Source organism: Lutra lutra, chromosome 6 (assembly GCF_902655055.1).
Source record: "Lutra lutra chromosome 6, mLutLut1.2, whole genome shotgun sequence".
Lineage (NCBI taxonomy): Eukaryota > Metazoa > Chordata > Mammalia > Carnivora > Mustelidae > Lutra > Lutra lutra.
In genome coordinates, this window is record NC_062283.1 from 96259897 (window position 1) to 96279574 (window position 19678).

General features: G+C 35.1%; 1 protein-coding gene across 4 annotated transcripts in view; it reads right to left on the reverse strand.

Moving 5' to 3' along the window:
- The window catches only part of SHPRH (SNF2 histone linker PHD RING helicase), a 91153-nt gene that overhangs the window by 27646 nt on the left and 43829 nt on the right, over positions 1–19678 (reverse strand). For 3 of the 4 annotated variants that reach the window (XM_047733063.1, XM_047733064.1, XM_047733067.1), the window contains exons 17-24: positions 18488–18595; positions 17162–17304; positions 13479–13652; positions 13095–13157; positions 11959–12184; positions 10055–10198; positions 8387–8488; positions 137–208 (exon numbers count right to left, since the gene is read on the reverse strand). In XM_047733063.1, the coding sequence (XP_047589019.1) occupies positions 137–208; positions 8387–8488; positions 10055–10198; positions 11959–12184; positions 13095–13157; positions 13479–13652; positions 17162–17304; positions 18488–18595 (1032 nt within the window). The remainder of the gene's footprint in view (positions 1–136; positions 209–8386; positions 8489–10054; positions 10199–11958; positions 12185–13094; positions 13158–13478; positions 13653–17161; positions 17305–18487; positions 18596–19678) is intronic. The other variant, XM_047733065.1, reaches the window with a different exon arrangement.

Genomic DNA, 19678 nt, shown 5'->3' on the forward strand with positions numbered 1-19678 from the left:
GGTGTAATACACACACACACACACACACATATATATAGGTGTTTTATATATATATATATATATATATATATATAAAAATTACACCTTTGAAAGGTATAAAGTGTTTTATAAATGCACATGCTATTTATTATTTCACCTGTTTTCCCAGCTGCCGAGCACAGATTGGACAAGGTTCTGGATTAATGCCTCCTGATGTTTTATCTTGAGACTGTTCAAAAAAATAATTTAAAAAAGAGATTAGTTGCATTTTAAAACCTGATATGCATTTTACAACTCATTTATAAAAGTAAATGCTGGCAACTGCTATTTAAATAAACTTGATAATTAAGATGACTTACTAATGTATAAGATACCTAGGAATAAACCTAACCAAAGAGACTAAGAATCTATACACAGAAAACTATAAAGTACTCATGAAAGAAATTGAGGAAGACACAAAGAAATGGAAAAATGTTCCATGCTCCTGGATTGGAAGAATAAATACTGTGAAAATGTCTATGCTACCTAAAGCAATCTACACATTTAATGCAATTCCTATCAAAGTAATCAAAGTACCATCCATTTTTTTCAAAGAAATGGAACAAATAATCCTAAAATTTATATGGAACCAGAAAAGACCTCGAATAGCCAAAGAAATATTGAAAAAGAAAGCCAAAGTTGGTGGCATCACAATTCCGGACTTCAAGCTCTATTACAAAGCTGTCCTCACCAAGACAGCATGGTACTGGCACAAAAACAGACACATAGATCAATGGAACAGAATAGAGAGCCCAGAAATAGACCCTCAACTCTATGGTCAACTCATCTTCGACAAAGCAGGAAAGAATGTCCAATGGAAAAAAGACAGCCTCTTCAATAAATGGTGCTGGGAAAATTGGACAGCCACATGCAGAAAAATGAAATTGGATCATTTCCTTACACCACACACGAAAATAGACTCAAAATGGATGAAGGATCTCAATGTGAGAAAGGAATCCATCAAAATCCTTGAGAAGAACACAGGCAGCAACCTCTTCGACGTCAGCCGCAGCAACATCTTCCTAGGAACATCGCCAAAGGCAAGGGAAGCAAGGGCAAAAATGAACTATTGGGATTTTATCAAGATCAAAAGCTTTTGCACAGCAAAGGAAACAGTTAACAAAACCAAAAGACAACTGACAGAATGGGAGAAGATATTTGCAAATGACATATCAGATAAAGGGCTAGTGTCCAAAATCTATAAAGAACTTAGCAAACTCAACACCCAAAGAACAAATAATCCAATCAAGAAATGGGCAGAGGACATGAACAGACATTTCTGCAAAGAAGACATCCAGATGGCCAACAGACACATGAAAAAGTGCTCCACATCACTCGGCATCAGGGAAATACAAATCAAAACCCACCATGAGATATCACCTCACACCAGTCAGAATGGCTAAAATTAACAAGTCAGGAAATGACAGATGCTGGCGAGGATGCGGAGAAAGGGGAACCCTCCTACACTGTTGGTGGGAATGCAAGCTGGTGCAACCACTCTGGAAAACAGCATGGAGGTTCCTCAAAATGTTGAAAATAGAACTACCCTATGACCCAGCAATTGCACTCCTGGGTATTTATCCTAAAGATACAAACGTAGTGATCCGAAGGGGCACGTGCACCCGAATGTTTATAGCAGCAATGTCTACAATAGCCAAACTATGCAAAGAACCTAGATGTCCATCAACAGATGAATGGATAAAGAAGATGTGGTATATATACACAATGGAATACTATGCAGCCATCAAAAGAAATGAAATCTTGCCATTTGCGACGATGTGGATGGAACTAGAGGGTATCATGCTTAGCGAAATAAGTCAATCGGAGAAAGACAACTATCATATGATCTCCCTGATATGAGGGAGAGGAGATGCAACATGGGGGGTTAAGGGGGTAGGAGAAGAGTAAATGAAACAAGATGGGATTGGGAGGGAGACAAACCATAAGTGACTCTTAATCTCACAAAACAAACTGAGGGTTGATGGGGGTGGGGGGTTGGGAGAGGGGGGGTGGGGTTATGGATATTGGGGAGGGTATGTACTATGGTGAGTGCTGTGAAGTGTGTAAATCTGGCGATTCGCAGACCTGTACCCCTGGGGATAAAAATATATGTTTATAGAAAATAAAATTTAAAAAAAAAAATGACTTACTAATGTATTACTTAATGCTAATATTCCCAGGATTAACAAATAACATTCACGGAACAAATAAAAAATGCAAATAACTTTCCTTACAGTTTATTAAAGTTACTATATTACTAATATTTGTGACTACTGTAAAAGGCAAAGTAAAAAGCAAATTGTGATAAAACAGGTAAATTCTCAGAATTTTACATTCAAGCTAGCTTTTGTTATAAAGAAATAATGTATTATTTTAAAAAATATAATTTGGAATTCTGAAATAAATGCTCCTTAAAAAATATACAGACAATATTTATTCTGTACATTTCACTGGGCAGGCGATTACAAACTTGGGAAGGGGCAGCATTTATTTACAAATCTCCTTATTAATGCTAGTTTCTTCTCCATATTCTTTTGTTATCTCATTAAGGCAAAACAAATAACTAGAAAGCAGAAATACCCATTTTGCCCAAAAATTATATTGAAGTATAACAGTTCTCTTCAAAATCTCTAAAACTATCTCAAAAATGTTTGAGCTTCAAGAAATTACCAAATGGACAGTTTTTAATACTGAGGAAGACCTGAAGGATAGTAAATTAGACTCATAGATCACTGAAGTTTTAAGTCTTTGGTTTCATTAACCAAATAGTTAAACATTTTAAACAACTTTTTCATTATCTCTTGACTTCTGTTTAGTGGGGGGAAAAAAAAGGTAAATTGTGCATGGATTCAGCAACTCTATGGTTCAAAACAATTCCATTAACGAAAATACAAGGATTTTTTTTTTTAAAGTTGAATTATTTTCTTCTATTATTGATTTGTATCAGATAACATAACAAACCACCTAAAGTCTTAGTAGCTAAAACAAACAGGAGTTTCTCATGATTCTACAGGTCAACTGAGTAATCTGGGGGTGGGCTGAGTTGTGTGAGGCTAGGTGGTCTATTATGGCCTCATGTTGATGTCTAGCAGTCAGCAGATAAGTTGGTCCAGAGAAAGGGCTAAGAGGAGATTTCTGCTCCTGAAGACAGGTAATCTGGGCTGCCTCACAATGACTCAAAGTTCCAAAGAGCAACAAGATTGGCAAACTTCAATGTGCATGTACTATTCAAATCTGTGCGCTTTTCTGTCACAGGCCAAAAGCAGGTCATGTGACCAAACCCAGAGTCAGTGTGGGAAATCATCCATGGGCACATACAACAAGGGGTATTATGGAGCATTTTATAAACAATTTTTCATAATTTACATCATCTCTTCTTTTAAAATTTACTTAAAGCGAGGATTACTATTTTTCCATAAAGGGCCAGGTTGGCTTTGTGGCCATATAATTTTGGTTGCAACTACTCAACTCTGCTAATGTAGCACAAAAGCAGCCATAAACAATATTTTAAGGAATGAGTGTGGCTAGTTTCCAACAAAACTTTACTATAATTACAAAACAGGCAGTGAGCTAGATTTGTCCCATGCATAGTATTTTCAGATCCCTGATTTAAAGTTTTAAATTTCCTCTAAGCACACCTTAGCTACACATTGTCCCATGATTTTTATTTTTGTTCACTTCAGAACATTTTCTAATTTCTGGTATGATTTCTTTAACTCATGGGTTATTCAGGAGTGTGTTGTTAATTTCTGAACATTTGGTTATACTTCCATATTGATTTCTAACTTAATTCCTTTTGTCAGGAAACATAATCTTGTACAATTTTCATCTTTTACAAATTTTAAGAGTTGCTCTTTTAACTAGCACAAGGTCTATTTGGGTAAATGTTCCACGTACCCCTAAGAAGAGTGTATTTTGTAGCCGCTATGTCAATTTGGTCATGGTTGTTCAGTGTTCAAATGTTAGATAACCTTACTGATATTTTCTGTCCATTTGTCTGACATATGGAAGAATTTTGTAATAGTTTGCCTTTGCTTACCTTCTTCCTAAGTTACTGTTATGTATTTCAGTTCTGGGTATGTTGTATATCCTACACAAACATCAGCACTCCTGCTTTACACAGTCAGTGATCTTTTTATTTACCTACATACTTAAGCTTTCTCTTGTCCTGCATTCTTCCCTGTAGTTCTATTCTTCAACCTGGGATAACGTCCCTTTGGTCCAAAGAAGCTCCTTTAATATTTGTTATAGTGTGAGTCTACTGGGAAGGAATTCTTTGAAGTTCCATAACGTAAATACATCTTAATTTCACTTTTAAATACAGCATTTTAAAGATGTTGTTCCACTGTTACCTGGTTACACAGCATAAAGCTACTGAAACCTGGTAACAGTGGAATGCCATCTTTAAAGTGTTAAAGCAGCAAACAGTTTCTCTGTGTAGTCAATAAGGAGAAGGTATACAGTCACCAGATTTTGTCCCAATTCTAGTTGCTTAAAATATATTTTCAAGACTTTTGGATTCTCGCAGTTTATGTTATTCATAGGTGTTTTGAAAAGTTTTATTTTTATTCTGTTAGGGGTTCCCTGAGCTTCTTGAACCTATAAGATATTATCTTTCCTCAGTTTTGGAAAACTCTCAGGCCTTATCTCTTCAAGTTGCTCTGGTATCATATGCCTCTTTTTCTCCTGGAACTTCAATTACATATATTTCAATCATATGGCTGTGTCCCACATCTCTCTCACTATATCCTGTTCTTTATTTTTATTTATATGCTTCTTCAAACTGGGTATTTGTTATTGAACCATACTTGAATTCACTACTTCTGTCATTTTCTGTTTCTAGTCACCATCCAACCAGTTTTTAATTTTAGATACTGGATTTTGTCTTTCCAAAATGTCCATCTGATTCTATGGTATACATTCCAATTCATTCTATCTATGTTGGCCAGCCTTTCCTCTCTTTGATGTATAAATCATAATTGCTTTAAAGTCCTTTCCTGCTATGTTCACAATCTGGATTATTTATAGATCTGCTTCAATTGTTCATTTTTTCCCTTTTAATTACTGGTCACATTTTCCTACCTTGCACATTTCTTATAATTTCTTACTGTATGCTACACTTCTTTGTTTATATGAAAAAACACACAGACAAAATTAGATGTTATTTTCTTTCACAGAGGATTATTCCTACCCCTGTAGGCAGTTAGGTTGAGGGGTGAGTTGCTGATTACCTCAATCTAGTAAAAAGCTGAGCTGGTTCTGGGAATGGGTTTTAAGTTTAAAATAAAGCCACCATGGTTTCAAATGGTGTTTGACCTGTTATGTGTTTGTTGTTGGACCCTTGCTCCCTTGGGGAGGAACTGTCTCTGAAGTACTGCTGAAACCAAGATTTCACTCTATATTTCTAGTTCAGGCCCAGTCGTCATGCAACCCTATCACTTAGCAAATGAGGAGAGTTTGTCATGCATCTGAAGCTCCTCGAAGTTCCAAAATGTAATATTAGCTCATCTGGCCATCAAAAGTTCTGAGTTCTCTTTCTCCTGTTTGAGCCCCTCTGCAATACTGACCTTAATCTCAGCCCGTATCCAGATACTGCAAATGTTTTCAGGCAAGACAATGGCCAGCAATCTCAGCTCACCTAGAAAGAGCTCTTCCTTCCCTGGAATGTCATTTCACCTCAACATTTTTGCTTCCACAAGACTCCACTGACTTTAAAAACAGATGTTAATAAGGTAATGGTAAGACATCACTGCTATTCCCATATAGAAGTAGCAGTACCCAGACAAAGAAAGATCTCATGTGGTTACTTAGTATTCAGAAAATTTCTTCTGAAGAACTTTTTTTTAAAGATTTTATTTATTTGAGAGAGAGACAGTGAGAGAGAGCATGAGCGAGGAGAAGGTCAGAGAGAGAAGCAGACTCCCCATGGAGCTGGAAGCCCGATGCGGGACTCGATCCCGGGACTCCAGGATCATGACCTGAGCTGAAGGCAGTCGTCCAACCAACTGAGCCACCCAGGCGTCCCAGAACTTATTTTTTTAAACTGAGATATAATCGACACATAACGTATTAATTTCAGGTATAACAGTGATTCAATATATGTTTACTGGGAGACCTTCCTTATGCTTTGAAATCTTACTGGAAATTGACCGGTTTTTTGTTACCGGACACTGAAAATTGCTGATCAATAATATAACATGTTTATCTTTAAATTTCTTCAGAACTCTTGAATGTATGCCATTCTATTATTTTAAATGATCAATTAAGTTCCTTGAGGCCAAGGACCAAGTCTGTCTATCTCAAGCTCCCACTATAATGCATATAAATCTCAATAAGTATCTGCTGACTGCCAGAAAATGTAAAAATTTGTTTCGCTTACTTTTTATTCAACTAAACAGTCATATAAAATTGGGATTATATTCCATTTATAATTTTATTTTTTAAATTTTATTTATTTTTTTCTCTCAACTTTCTAACATGAATATTCTCTTATCTCATTTATTTCCTGAAGACACCATTTACAATATTTATATCATAATTTCATTGTAACAATAATTCATGACTTTATATGTAAATATTGAGCTTTTTTTGGACACTTAGTCTTTTAGTTTATTATTACTACAAACAAGACTGCAGTAACTATCTTTTAATCTAATTCACTCCCAAAATTTCTATTTACTTAGAATACTCAGGATAAAGTTCTAAGAATTACTGAGTTAAAGGATATGAATTCTCTAAAATTATTAATACATGTTTAAGTATTTTCAGGAAAGGGCTATATAAATATATTCTTATTGGTAATACATGAAATATCCATTCACTGCCCTTTCACTTCTGTGGAGTGTTATTTTAAAAATCTCTGCCTATTTGTTGGCAGGAAATGGTATCAGCTTAATATGGTTCTTCGTCATAGTATTTTTTCTTTTATTATTAGCTGAATTTGATCTTCTAGGCAGATTATATATCCTTAGAATTTTAATTTTTTAAAAAATGATTCGACAAATACAGGATATCAATTTTTCTCCTGTAACTAACAATTAACTATCTCTTAGTTTTGACTTTCACATTTAAAGTACAGAAATCTAACATTTAAAAAACTCACATTCAGGAATATCAAAAAGTTTTTTCAAACGTTACTTCTCTAATGCTAGAATTTTGTGAGACTGACTTTAAAGTTTTCCCCATCTAGGGGCACTTGGGTGGCTTAGTCAGCTAAGTGTCATACTGTTGATTTCAGCTCAGGTCATGGTACTGGGCTGTGAGGTGGCGGGGCTTGTACTTAGCGTGGAGTCTGCTTGTGATTCTCTCTCTCCTTCTCCCTCTGCCTTTCCCCACCCCATGAGATTGTTCGCTCTCTCTCTCAAATAAATAAGTTCTAAAAAAAAAAAAGTTCCCCCACATCTTTTCCTCCTGCCAGGATAATACTAGTAGTCATCACAGTAATATCAGTAACAATAGGATACTAATAGCAAAGACCTAGAAAGTGCATAGTAAGTCAAGAACAGCTCTAGCACTTCATATATAATTCATACAGTCCTCAAGAGAGCCCTACAAGGTAATGCTGTTATTCCTATTTTACAGATGAGGCAAAGAGAGGTAAATAACTTGAGTAAAGTCCCATATGTAGGAAAGAGTGGTGTCAAGATCCAAACCTGAACTGCCTAGGTCCCAAGACCATCTTCTCAACTACCATGGTATTTTATTTATAATGAATGTCCAACTTCTCATTTTATCATCACTGGGATTTATTGATTCACTTAAATGTATTTTGTATCCATTTTCAGGACCAACTCTAGTCTACTGCTTTCCTTCATTTGTTCTATCCAAAAATCTATTATATCTCTTTCTGGTAAGGTACTGCCAACAGCCATTTATCCTTATAATAAGATGGAACTACATTGATCACAACTCAGAAAAAGTGGTTTGAATTACAGTAATTTATCATTACATCTTGTGATTTAGTAGCCTTCCAAACATTTTATAGTTCCAAATAACAAATTAAAAAAAAACTATATATGTATTAATGAATGCACGTATAAGTACATATAGATTATGCATTTTTTGCCCAAAGGTTGTTATACTTCCACTATTCAAGGCTTTGAATGACAGTCTGTTTATACGGTTTTATACTCTAGAGTGCACACCCTTTACATAATCTGTGTAACTTAAATATTCTATAGGTATCACCTGTTGTGATCTATGCAGTTACTATAGATATGACTAGTGTTCTGACTGATATAATTAACATAAACAAAAGATTAAAAAAACCCTGTATCATTAATTACGTGACTAACAGATTAAATGGAAGGAGTCACAAAGGTTTATGGATATACAGCATGGGAAAAAGTAGCATCTTTAAACACAATACCTTCTCCAAGTTTGTTAGGTAAAGAAGCTGCCCAAGTTTTTTCTGAAGCTGTGAAGTAGCAACAGCTTTATCATTTAGTAGTTTTATGCGATTTTGTTCTACCTAAAAAGCAAAACAACACAACTTTTTATTCTCTCTCTTAGAAAGATGATAAAATTATATTAAACATGTCAATGGATTTAATAAAAATAGGACACACTTAAATTAGTGTGTCCTATTTTTAAAAAATCCATTGACATGTGAAAACCTGAATTTGCAAAATGGATAGTGGATATTTTAAAAGGAAATAACACACACACACACACACACACACACACACGGCTCTACAGAAGACAAAATTCAATACAAAATTCTTTTAAATAGAAAGTTTCTGCAAAACACTTGAAATTGGTTAAAAATCAACCTGAATTCTATTTATGTACCATTTTTCAGTAATATATCTATGGAATAGAGAAAAACTAAAAGATCTGCTGCTTTGGTCAAAGTGATTTATGAAACCCAGGGAGAACTCTCCCTTCACATGACATTCACACCTACACCCATACCCCTTCCCAGCAGACAGACAATGATGAAAACAGAAGAAAACAGTAGACAGACGATTATGAAAATAAGATTATGAAAGTAAGAAATTTGGTTACAGAGGAAAACACTACTGATAATTCATATTTTAAAAGCTCAGATAGTATAAAATGAGTATTTTTAAATTTTTCTAAGGTAAAGTTTCCAAGCTTTATAGGAAGAGAACGACTTAAAAGTTAAAACACATAGGGACATCTGAGTGGCTCAGTCTTTGTTAAGTGTTAGATTCTTTTTTTTTTTTTTTTTAAGATTTTATTTATTTATTTGACAGAGAGAAATCACAAGTAGGCAGAGAGGCAGGCAGAGAGAGAGGAGGAAGCAGGCTCCCTGCTGAGCAGAAAGCCCGATGTGGGGCTTGAACCCAGGACCTGGGATCATGACCTGAGCTGAAGGCAGCGGCTTAACCCACTGAGCCACCCAGGCGCCCCTAAGTGTTAGATTCTTGGTCTCAAATCAGGTCTTGATCTAGGGGTCATGAATTCAAGCCCCGTGCAGCTTATTTAAACAAAACAAAACAAAACACGCCCCCCCCCACATACAACGAATAAAACTATAAAGGAAATTATATTTTAGTATGGGAGATAAAAGGTTGGGGGAGTCATTTTTTAATCCTGGGATATAAAGAGGGATTTATTAGAAGATAAGCTGTCAATATCTGTTCATTAGTAGCAAAGGAAAAGTGCAAAAGAAAAGTTTTTGATTGTTCTTAAGGAAGGTAAGAACAATTAAAAACTTTTCTTTTGCACTTTTCCTTTGAAAAAACTGAGATAAGAAGGAGATATGTCTAACAACTGACTGAGACCCCCTTTAGATTTTGGCCTACAGAAGGTGCTCAGAAACACACGGATATGCGATCTGAAGAGAACAAATGAACCCAAACAGTGAAATTCTATGCATGTATTAGATACAACATTGTTCCTTCTTGTCCATTTCGACCTATAAAACCAAACACTTTTATATGGCTCAGACTAAGAGCAGAGATTAAGTACATTCTTATGGAAGAGATCACTGTCCTGACTCTTCTATGGAGTTTGGATTTTTGTGCCATCTATTGGCTGTGTTCTTTTTTTTGATTTACTTGCAAATTACCTCATGTGGTTCAATGATATGAAGAACAGGTGGACTGGGCTTTGGCTCCTTAGGATGACGTACTCTTAATCGTTCTGTAGCCATTGCAAGTTCATCAATAGCAGATACACGATTCCTCAGAGCCATCCAATACTCATGAAGCAACTAGGAAAACAGAAAACACAAAAACAGTGGTAATTAATGCACAAAATTAAAACTGGTTAAAACCACCAAAATGTGCCATGATCAAAAGTCTTCAGTGAAGTCTAAGATATACGTATTTTTTTTCTTTAAGTGTCTAAGACACAAGTAATTTTTGGGCCATTTTTTAGGATGAGGTTGTATGACTGAATAACCTCCACAGGCCACTACAGAATATTTAACCTTTAGAATCCTAGGAACAGAACACCCAAAGAAATTTGGTGGGATCACAGATCTTTATACGTCAATATTAGCCTAGTGGAATCTCTGCTTTGTTTCTTTAAGAAATATTTTTCATTATAAAATATTTCATATTTTCAAAATAATATGTATATATGATAATGAGAATACTAAAATATACAACTGAGTACTCAACATCCAATTTAAGAAAGAGAATACCAATGCCTTGGAAAGTCTCTGTTTCTGGATCAACTGCATCCCTCTTTCCTTGCACATTCTTCCTTTAAGCCCCTACAATGGACTAACCACTACTCTGAATTGGACTTATTCTGTACTTTTCATTTGAGTCATACTAATCTACATATTCTTAATGATTTGGTTATACATGTTTCTAAAATTTATGGAAATGTTATCAGTCAGTATAAAATCTTTGATATGCTTTCTTCACTAACATTATGCTCTGAGGTAGAGCCTGACTGATGTGTGTAACGGTAGCTTATTAATTTGCATTGGTATATTAGAGTTCTGTCTGCAAGTTAAAAAGAAAAAAATCTCACAAAGATCTGAGAAAACTGCATGACAGGCAATCCTCTAAGACATAGTATATCATCAAAATAAGCCCAGAGGTAAAATGCAGGGGCAACTGGACACTGTATATAGCACTGTCTTCCAATCGCTTGCTGTAATTATGTGTTAATATGCACTTACATTTAGTATAATGTGAGAAGAAAAAAATTATTATGAATCAATGATTTCAACTATAGAAGTATTATTCCCCTATTTATCAAACATATGAGACAATATTACCAATAGCTTATTTTCTTTTTCTGGATAGAAATTTTTATCTGGCTTTAAAAGAACTTCGGACTTTTAAAAAAGATATAAATGGAATTATAATATTATAAATAAAACAATTCTTTCATTTCCTCACCCATCTCACCTGTAAAATAGGATAATGGATAACAAATTCAAATATAAAGAATAATTCAAAATTAATGAATTTTGGCATCTCAATCAAGTACAAAGTTGTGATATGATAAAATTATCAAAATATAAATATAAAGGGCTACATTCTACTTTATTAACTGCAATGGTTTCCAGCCTTGTAGGTTGAGAAATATTTACCATGTTCTCTAATCTTCAAAGTTATTGATGTTTGGTTGTTATTCACAGAGCAAAAGCAAAGCAAAACAAAACACAACAAAAACAAACAAAACTCTAATTTCACAGAATTGCAGTGTAAGATCAAGCTAAGAATAGAAGGAAACACTTTCACAGCTAAATAAAAGGCTTCATACCAATTTCATTTTAATAATGACTTCTTTTTAGTAATTTAATATACAGAAGTTCATTATTTGTTCAGCATTATTATATTTATTATTTTTCATTAAAATCATTACATTTTAGGGGAACAGAAATTATGATACCTCAAGACTCTAAAGCAGATTTTTAAAAACTCTGAAAAGAGCAAAGAGAAGTAGTAATTAAAATTAATATAGAAAAGAAAAAATTTAATGTTGGAAAAAAATATTGAAATGCTGTACCTTATATTCTTTTTTCCATGCTTCAAAAAGGTCCATTGAAGTACTTCCTTCATCAATGAATTCAACATCAAATCTGTGTGACTTTGCAAATGACAGCAATGCTTTCATAGATCTCTCTGTCTCACTTACTGCCCACAGACCCCGGCTAGTGGTGGGTATTCGATCATCCACCAGCCCTTCTTCATCTTCTATCATCTCCTCAAATATTGCAGTCTGGCCTTTGACGCTGAAAACATGTAAGAACAAAACAACAGGAACTACTGTCAGTGGGTTAATAAGCATTGTGAAAGTCCTATTGGCAGAGTCAACAGAGAAACAAGTCTTTGGAAGACCATAGCAATTCTAAAAATGCTGGAGGCATTATAAATTTGTCCAGTATCTTGACAGCAATCTGACATAATAAAAAATGGCTATAAATTTTTATGCTAAAATCTAGGTCTGAGAATTATCATAATACAAAACACAAACTTACCACCACTACCACCCATGCAAAAGCAAAACAAAACAAAAACACTGGATGATCTCAAAGCACACCATCAATCTCTTTTTTTCAAGGCAATCAGAACTTAGCCTTTTCTTGATTTGTTTGTAAAACAGGAATAATTTTGCTAATACCATAGCTATTATGCACTCACTGCTTGACACAGGATGGTAACTTCCAATTTGTGTTGGAGAAAGTATATTAATGAAAGCTAACCTTTTACAGAACTCTTACTATGTATCACACACTTTGCTAAGCAATCATGTGCATTTTAAAATTTAATATTCATAAAAAATTCAATGAGGTAAGTATTGGTTTGTCATTTCATGAATGAGGATAAGGAGATTTACAGAGGCAATCTGCCCACAAGAGTGGGCAGGGATTCGAGCTGAAATGTGTCAGACTTGAAAGTCTGTCAGTCCCCTAAAATGTCCCCTCCTAACGTATTACTAAAGGACATGAGCATCCGGGGGTAACTTCTGTGTAAGTGAAACTGAACATGTTAAATGATCACATGCTAAAATTCACTGAACTCTTGTAATTAAAGAAAAAACACAGGAGGGTTAATGTGAGGAAAATACACAGTCTTATAAATCAAAACACCAAGTCTTGTAAACATTTCATTCTCCTGATGGTAATCAATCAGAGAACTCACGTGTGGGAAAACAGCTTTGATTCATACTCTGTGAACAATTCATCAGCCTTACAAAAGACACAGCTGAAAAAGAAAAATGACCCAGAGAAACATTTACAAACATAACTAGCAATTGGCTAATTTCTACAAAAGACTTAGTATTTTACACTTCATTTTTTCTTTACAGCACACATGCCATTTAAGAAAAAAAAAAAATACACAGTTTTCAGTACGTGGTCCTTGAAGAGTTTTTTACAAGTTAGATTAATAATATATTTCCTTCCACTTCTGTTTGAATTTAAATGAAAAAACTTTTATTAAATGAGTCACTGTTTCTTCTCTCAGAAGACATCTAGCTGAATGGAACTGACTCCATTTCTTTGCATGTCTGGTCTTATTACCTACCAGTTGAGAGGAAGTCTGGTTGGTCGGAGGTGGCAGATTGTTGCTGATTCAATAACATTACGAGATGGAGGCCCCTCCAGGCTTTTTACAGCTTCTCTTACTAGCTTCTGGAATTTATTTAGCTCCTCCATTTGTGTTGTAAGTAAGAACTGAAGACCTCTGCAGTCATGGAACCTAATTCCCATCACCAGCATCACACAAGACACAAAGAAAAGAAGAGTAGGTCAATTTCCTCAAATCCAGAAAATGGCTGCCAAATAAAATATTCAAGAAATTGTGCAACATTTTACCTAGCCTACCTTGAGTGAATTTACCTTAGTAGTATGCTCAGTCTACTGGCAGACAAGGTATAATAACATTGGGTTATTTACTACAAAAGACACCAAAATTTTGTTAGTGTGTCCTCAGGAATTGAAACAAAGTCTACAAAATCTGTCTCTGTCTCAGTATCTTTTGAAAGAACAAGACTGCCATACTGTTTCTTTTTTACTGCTGACTGACTACAAATGTCCCTTCTGAAATCTTTGCTTTATATGATGGAGAGGCAACCGCTGAATGAAAAATAAAGAGAAAAATTGAGAAGAAAGAAGAAAAATACCCAAGAGTTATACTGCTTGCTGCAAAGAGCTTATAAATACATGCATATTTATGACATTAGCAAATGTGTACATGTATATATCACATATATTATATAATACATATATATTACTTACATGTATACACATTTTATTAAGCATTTATTATATGATGCCAGATACTCTGCCGAGCTCTTTTCCTGCATAATCTCAACAGCTACTACTGTGCTCATGTTATGGATGAAGCTTAATGAATTAAAATAAAAGCTACAAAGCTATAATGTAGTGGAGCTAGGAGTTAAACCCAAAAACAATACTCTTTTTTTTTTTTTTTAGGATTTTACTTATTTATCTGAGGGAGAACCTGTGAGTGTGTGCACAAGTGGGGGTGGGGTGGAGTGAAGTGGGTGGCAGGCAGAGGGAGAGGGAGAAGCAGGCTCCCATGGAGCCTGATGGGGAGCTTGACCCTGAGATCATGACCTAGGCTGAAGGCAGACACTTAACCGACTGAGCCACCCAGATGTCCCTCAAACACAATACTCTTTTAACTCTTTTAATAAACTGAGTGAAATGTGCCAAGGAAAGAAATGTACAGATGTACATGAATGGGTTTATGAAATGAGAAAGAAAATCTAGATTACTAAGGAATTAGAAAATGGGAAATACAAAATACAAATGGGATTTGTTAGCTTTTTAAGAGTATATCCCTTCTCCTTCCTAAAATGTCATACACCCATTTTTCTAAATCGTTCAGAAGAGTCTGCTCTCCTTCCTAAAATCTTTCCAGTATTTTACACTAATCTGTTTCTTTCTTTCCATAAGGTTCTTTGAAAATATCATTCATTTTAGTACGTTGTCATGTTCAAGTGTTTATACATACATATATTTCTCAGACTGTCATGGGTTTGTCTACTCATTAAGCTAATTTTTAAAAGGTAAGAATTAGATCATATCTTTAAAAAAAATATGTATTAGACACAGAACAGCTGCTTGGTAATTTCTAAGACAATTTGCATGGGGATACACAAACACAATTAGGTCAGGTATCAATATTATTCACATCAGTATTATTCAATATTATTAGCAAATTAGGCAATAGGGGCTAAAAAATTATCATAGATAGCATTTAACCATCTTATCAATATTCTCTCTTGCAAGTCCTTTAAAGGAAAAAGAACATATAATTACATGTTACTGGTAGGCACTATCCTAAGTACACAAGCACTTTGCAGACATTAATTTACTAATCCCCACAACAATGCTGTTGTTTTATAGATAAGGAAACTAAGGCACAGAGCTTATCTAACTTTCCCAAGGTTACAGAACTAGTTAAGTGGTGGAGCTGGGATATGAACACAGGCATTCTGACTTGGGAATCTACCTGTGCTCTTAACCTAAGGAAAACTAAGGTTTTCTTTTCCTAAGAATTGGTAAGAAGCAAACATGAATAATTTGGCTTCTGAGATATGGATCTCACTGAAAACACAGTAGCAGTATTAAAATGATCTTCGAATATATATGCAATAAAAAAAAATATTAACTCTCCTAGGTGGTAAGTTATACATTTAAAAAAAATTTATTTTAGGAGTGTTTGTTACTTTCTATTTATGTCTAATGTTTCTAAGAAAAATATGTGTAATGAATGACTTATTTTATATTACCTATTTGTCCTTTCATAACGCTGGGACCCCCAGACTTTTATTAGGGACTATGTTCTCCTATGTAAGAATTTGCAACTTTTAAGTAGTTTCTATGTGATTTAAGAAAAACAACTTCAGGGACGCCTGGGTGGCTCAGTTGGTTGAGCAGCTGCCTTCGGCTCAGGTCATGATCCCAGTGTCCTGGGATCGAGTCCCACATCGGGCTCCTTGCTTGGCGGGGAGCCTGCTTCTCCCTCTGCCTCTGCCTGCCATTCTGTCTGCCTATGCTTGCTCGCTCTCCCTCTCTCTCTGACAAATAAATAAAATCTTAAAAAAAAAAAAAAAAAAGAAAAAGAAAAACAACTTCAAAATAACTTTAAGATTTTCTTATCAGCAGATTCCACAATGCTGACAGAACACATCACTATTTAGCTTTAAAACTGGATAAAATGAATCATTACTTAAATGACGACTTATCCTGGAATGGTGACTCTTGGGTTAAACAGAGAAAAAGGAAGTGCACTCAAGGGTATAATGTACTCCATATACCTCAGACATGAAGCCTGTCAAGTTGTATGGTGAAAACATGATGACTATATATCTAAATTAGCAATGACACATGGAAAATCTAGCACATCTTTTTAAGGTTTTAGCAGACATTCAGAAAGTCTTTTGAAAGAATAAAACACTTTAAAATATTTTAAAGATATTCTTATGCTGAATTTTTCACTGAAAATCAACATTAATCCAAGACCTTATACTGGGATGTGATCTGAGAAGCAATAAAAACTCTCTCTCTGTCCCCTTCCTGGAATCAACAGTCCTGCCACGATACCTCAAGTTCCCACATTAGACTGACATTCCTTTGGGTTAAATAACTGTGGATACTTTTTATAAAGAATAAGTTTGGTCTTTGGGAAGAATTATTCACCATTTATACAATAAGGAGCAATAATCCAACTTACCTACAAAGACCCTGAAGAATGATGAGGGTTGATGAAAAGAAAGAAAGATGGGGGAAAGAGAAGGTAACGCTACAACATAAAACCTGGGCCACTGTTGTGCTATGATGCTTAGCTCGTTGGGGGTGAATTACACAGTGGAAGCATAAATGTCTTACCTCAAGGACAACTTTCTCCAAAAACAAAGTCTACTTCAAGACTTTGCGTACAGTTGGCTTTGGTGTATCCAACAAAGATAAAATAAATATTTTATCTTTAAGCAGATTAAAAAAACACTAAAAACGAACTGTTTAAAAATGACTAATACACAGAAGAAACACAGTTTTCTTCTTTCAGACTTATAGATACCTAATGTTTGTTTGAAATGTATTTTTAACAATATGTAAAATCCAGATGTTCATAACCACAATATGTTCTGACAGTTAACTGTACCTCTTAACATCAAATGATCTGAATATTTGGGGTCATTACTCATAAAGTTATCCTATTTTGTACTACTTTCTTACTTCTCTGACATAGAAAGCTTGCCAATTTGTTGCTTGTAGTTGCTCGTTATTTCATTTCGCACTCGCTGAACAAGTTCCTCATCAATAGCAAATTCTATTGCTCTGTGGATCACATTCAGCCACCAGGGAGAATTAGAATAAATCTGTAAAAAAGACAACAGCTCATCAATTCATATTTTTTCAGTGCTCACTATGTTTTTCTATCACTGGGAAAGATGTTGTGAAAGTCAAAGGAAGGAATAAATGCTAGTCTCGAGGGAATTATAACAGTGGGGGACACAAGTGGGGGAGACACACTCTATATAGAATGGGTGCGTATAAGTTTTGCATACATAATTAAAAAGAATACCTGTTGCCTGACTACTGTGGATGAATGAGAATTTACTGTATACATATTTGTGTAACACAGTTGTGCTAAAAAAATACATTACCAAAATGAAAACTCGGTATTCACTGTTTATATTTGAAAAGGTGAGAGATCTTTCTCAGCATAATAAAGACATCCTGCTAATCTTCAACTAATTGGACTAGATTCTACTCAATAATACTCTATGATTACTAGCAAAATTATATGCCTGAATACTAAATAATGAATTACGAAGAATAAAATGTGGAGTTGCTGGTTAAAATAAAAAAGGCAGTGTGTTCTATGGTAGCCTCCTCTTTAGGCTTGCTACTGATTTCATAAAAGAGAAATTTTAGAAATGACAAAAAGCACGTACCCCATAAGAAAAATACCGTGTTTCTAATGTTCTAATATCTTTTTTTTTTTTTAAGATTTTATTTATTTATTTGACAGAGAGAAATCACAAGTAGGCAGAGAGGCAGGCAGAGAGAGAGGAGGAAGCAGGCTCCCTGCTGAGCAGAAAGCCTGATGTGGGGCTTGAACCCAGGACCTGGGATCATGACCTGAGCCGAAGGCAGTGGCTTAACCCACTGAGCCACCCAGGCGCCCCTAATGTTCTAATATCTTTAAAGAGAAGATTTTGGAAACATACATATCTAAGATCAAAAGGAGGTTACAGAATTCTTTACTTTCTTCAAAAGACAACTTATTGTCTACACAAGATTAGAGAAAATCCATCATAGCTTAAAAAAAAAAAGAAAGAGAACAACTTCCAAATAGGTGATTTATCTATACATCTGTTCATTCAGTTAACAAATGCTGTGAACAGCACATACATTTTTTATTACTGGACAGACACCCTTGTAGCTGCTATGAATCCCAAGATAAGTAAGAAAGTTCAAGTTTTCCTCCAAACCAAGACAAAATCCAAAATGCTATATGGAGACAGACAGGTAAGAAAAGTCATTCTGGGGGTGTACCTTCCTCTGGAGCTCCCGTATGGTCTGCTGCACAGGCTGCAGAGCCTGCTGGGCTTCAGCAACTTCTGTGTTACACTTGCTCATATAATGCTCTCGCAGCTGTTTGGCCTGTGGTGAAAAAGGAAAGAGATGTCAACTTTCATTCTAGGCCTAGAACATAATTCACTATAATGTTGTAAGAATAATGTGGTATATTTTAGATAGGTAAAGCTACTTAACACAGTTTAAGCACAGAGTTCCATAAGGATACTGTCAGAACATGAGAGCCAAGCTAGAAATTACCAAGACAGATATTAAAGAGACCACATTTACTTGTTAAGTAACAAAATTTAAGAAACCCCAAGGGTCTGCTTCCTAAATTTCTATCTAATTTTTTAATTTAAAAAAAGGGGGAGGGAATGAGAAGAATATCAGTATTTCAAAGCATGAGACAAAGCATCTTTTAGAATTTGTCTTATTTAGTTATTACAACTATTTGGAATTACTTCAGTTTGAAAATAATACTTGAGAGTATATAGTAACATAGGTGTTGTGGACATGGGATAGTGGGAGGAAAACCAGAAAGACTCCTGAACAGGAAATTCTAACCCCTCCACTTAGAGATGGGTTGACCCACATGAAATTGCCAACTCTAGATCTTTGGCCTTACAAAAAATTGCAATTTCATGAGGTTCAACAGAACAGTTACATCTCTTTGGACTAGCCATTTTACTTCTCTAGGCTTCTGTTACTGTATTTGCAAATGTGGTGGCTGAAGTAGATGATTTCTTGGATCTGTGGTTTCATATTCTTTGAGAGACGAAAATGATAATGTGGTCCTCCTTGGAAATCTATCCACCCAGTGTGACACATTTTTTTCCTTCCCTTCTCCCATGATGCATTTTTCCTTTTCCTGTCACAACCTTCCAATTAATTTTCATTAAGATTCCTTGGCTATAATTATTTGGTCATTAGAATTATCTACTAATAGACTGGACAGTCTCCCAGAATTTCCTGTTGCTGAAGGCATTTAAACAAGTGACTGATTTTATGTAAGATTAGATGCCTGCCATGGGAATGAGATTTCACTGAAAAATCTCCAATACTTAGGGGCATCTGCATGGCTCAGTTGTTAACCATCTGCCTTAGGCTCAGGTCATGATCCCAGGGTCCTGGGATCGAGCTCCAATCAGGCTCCCTGCTCAGTGGGAA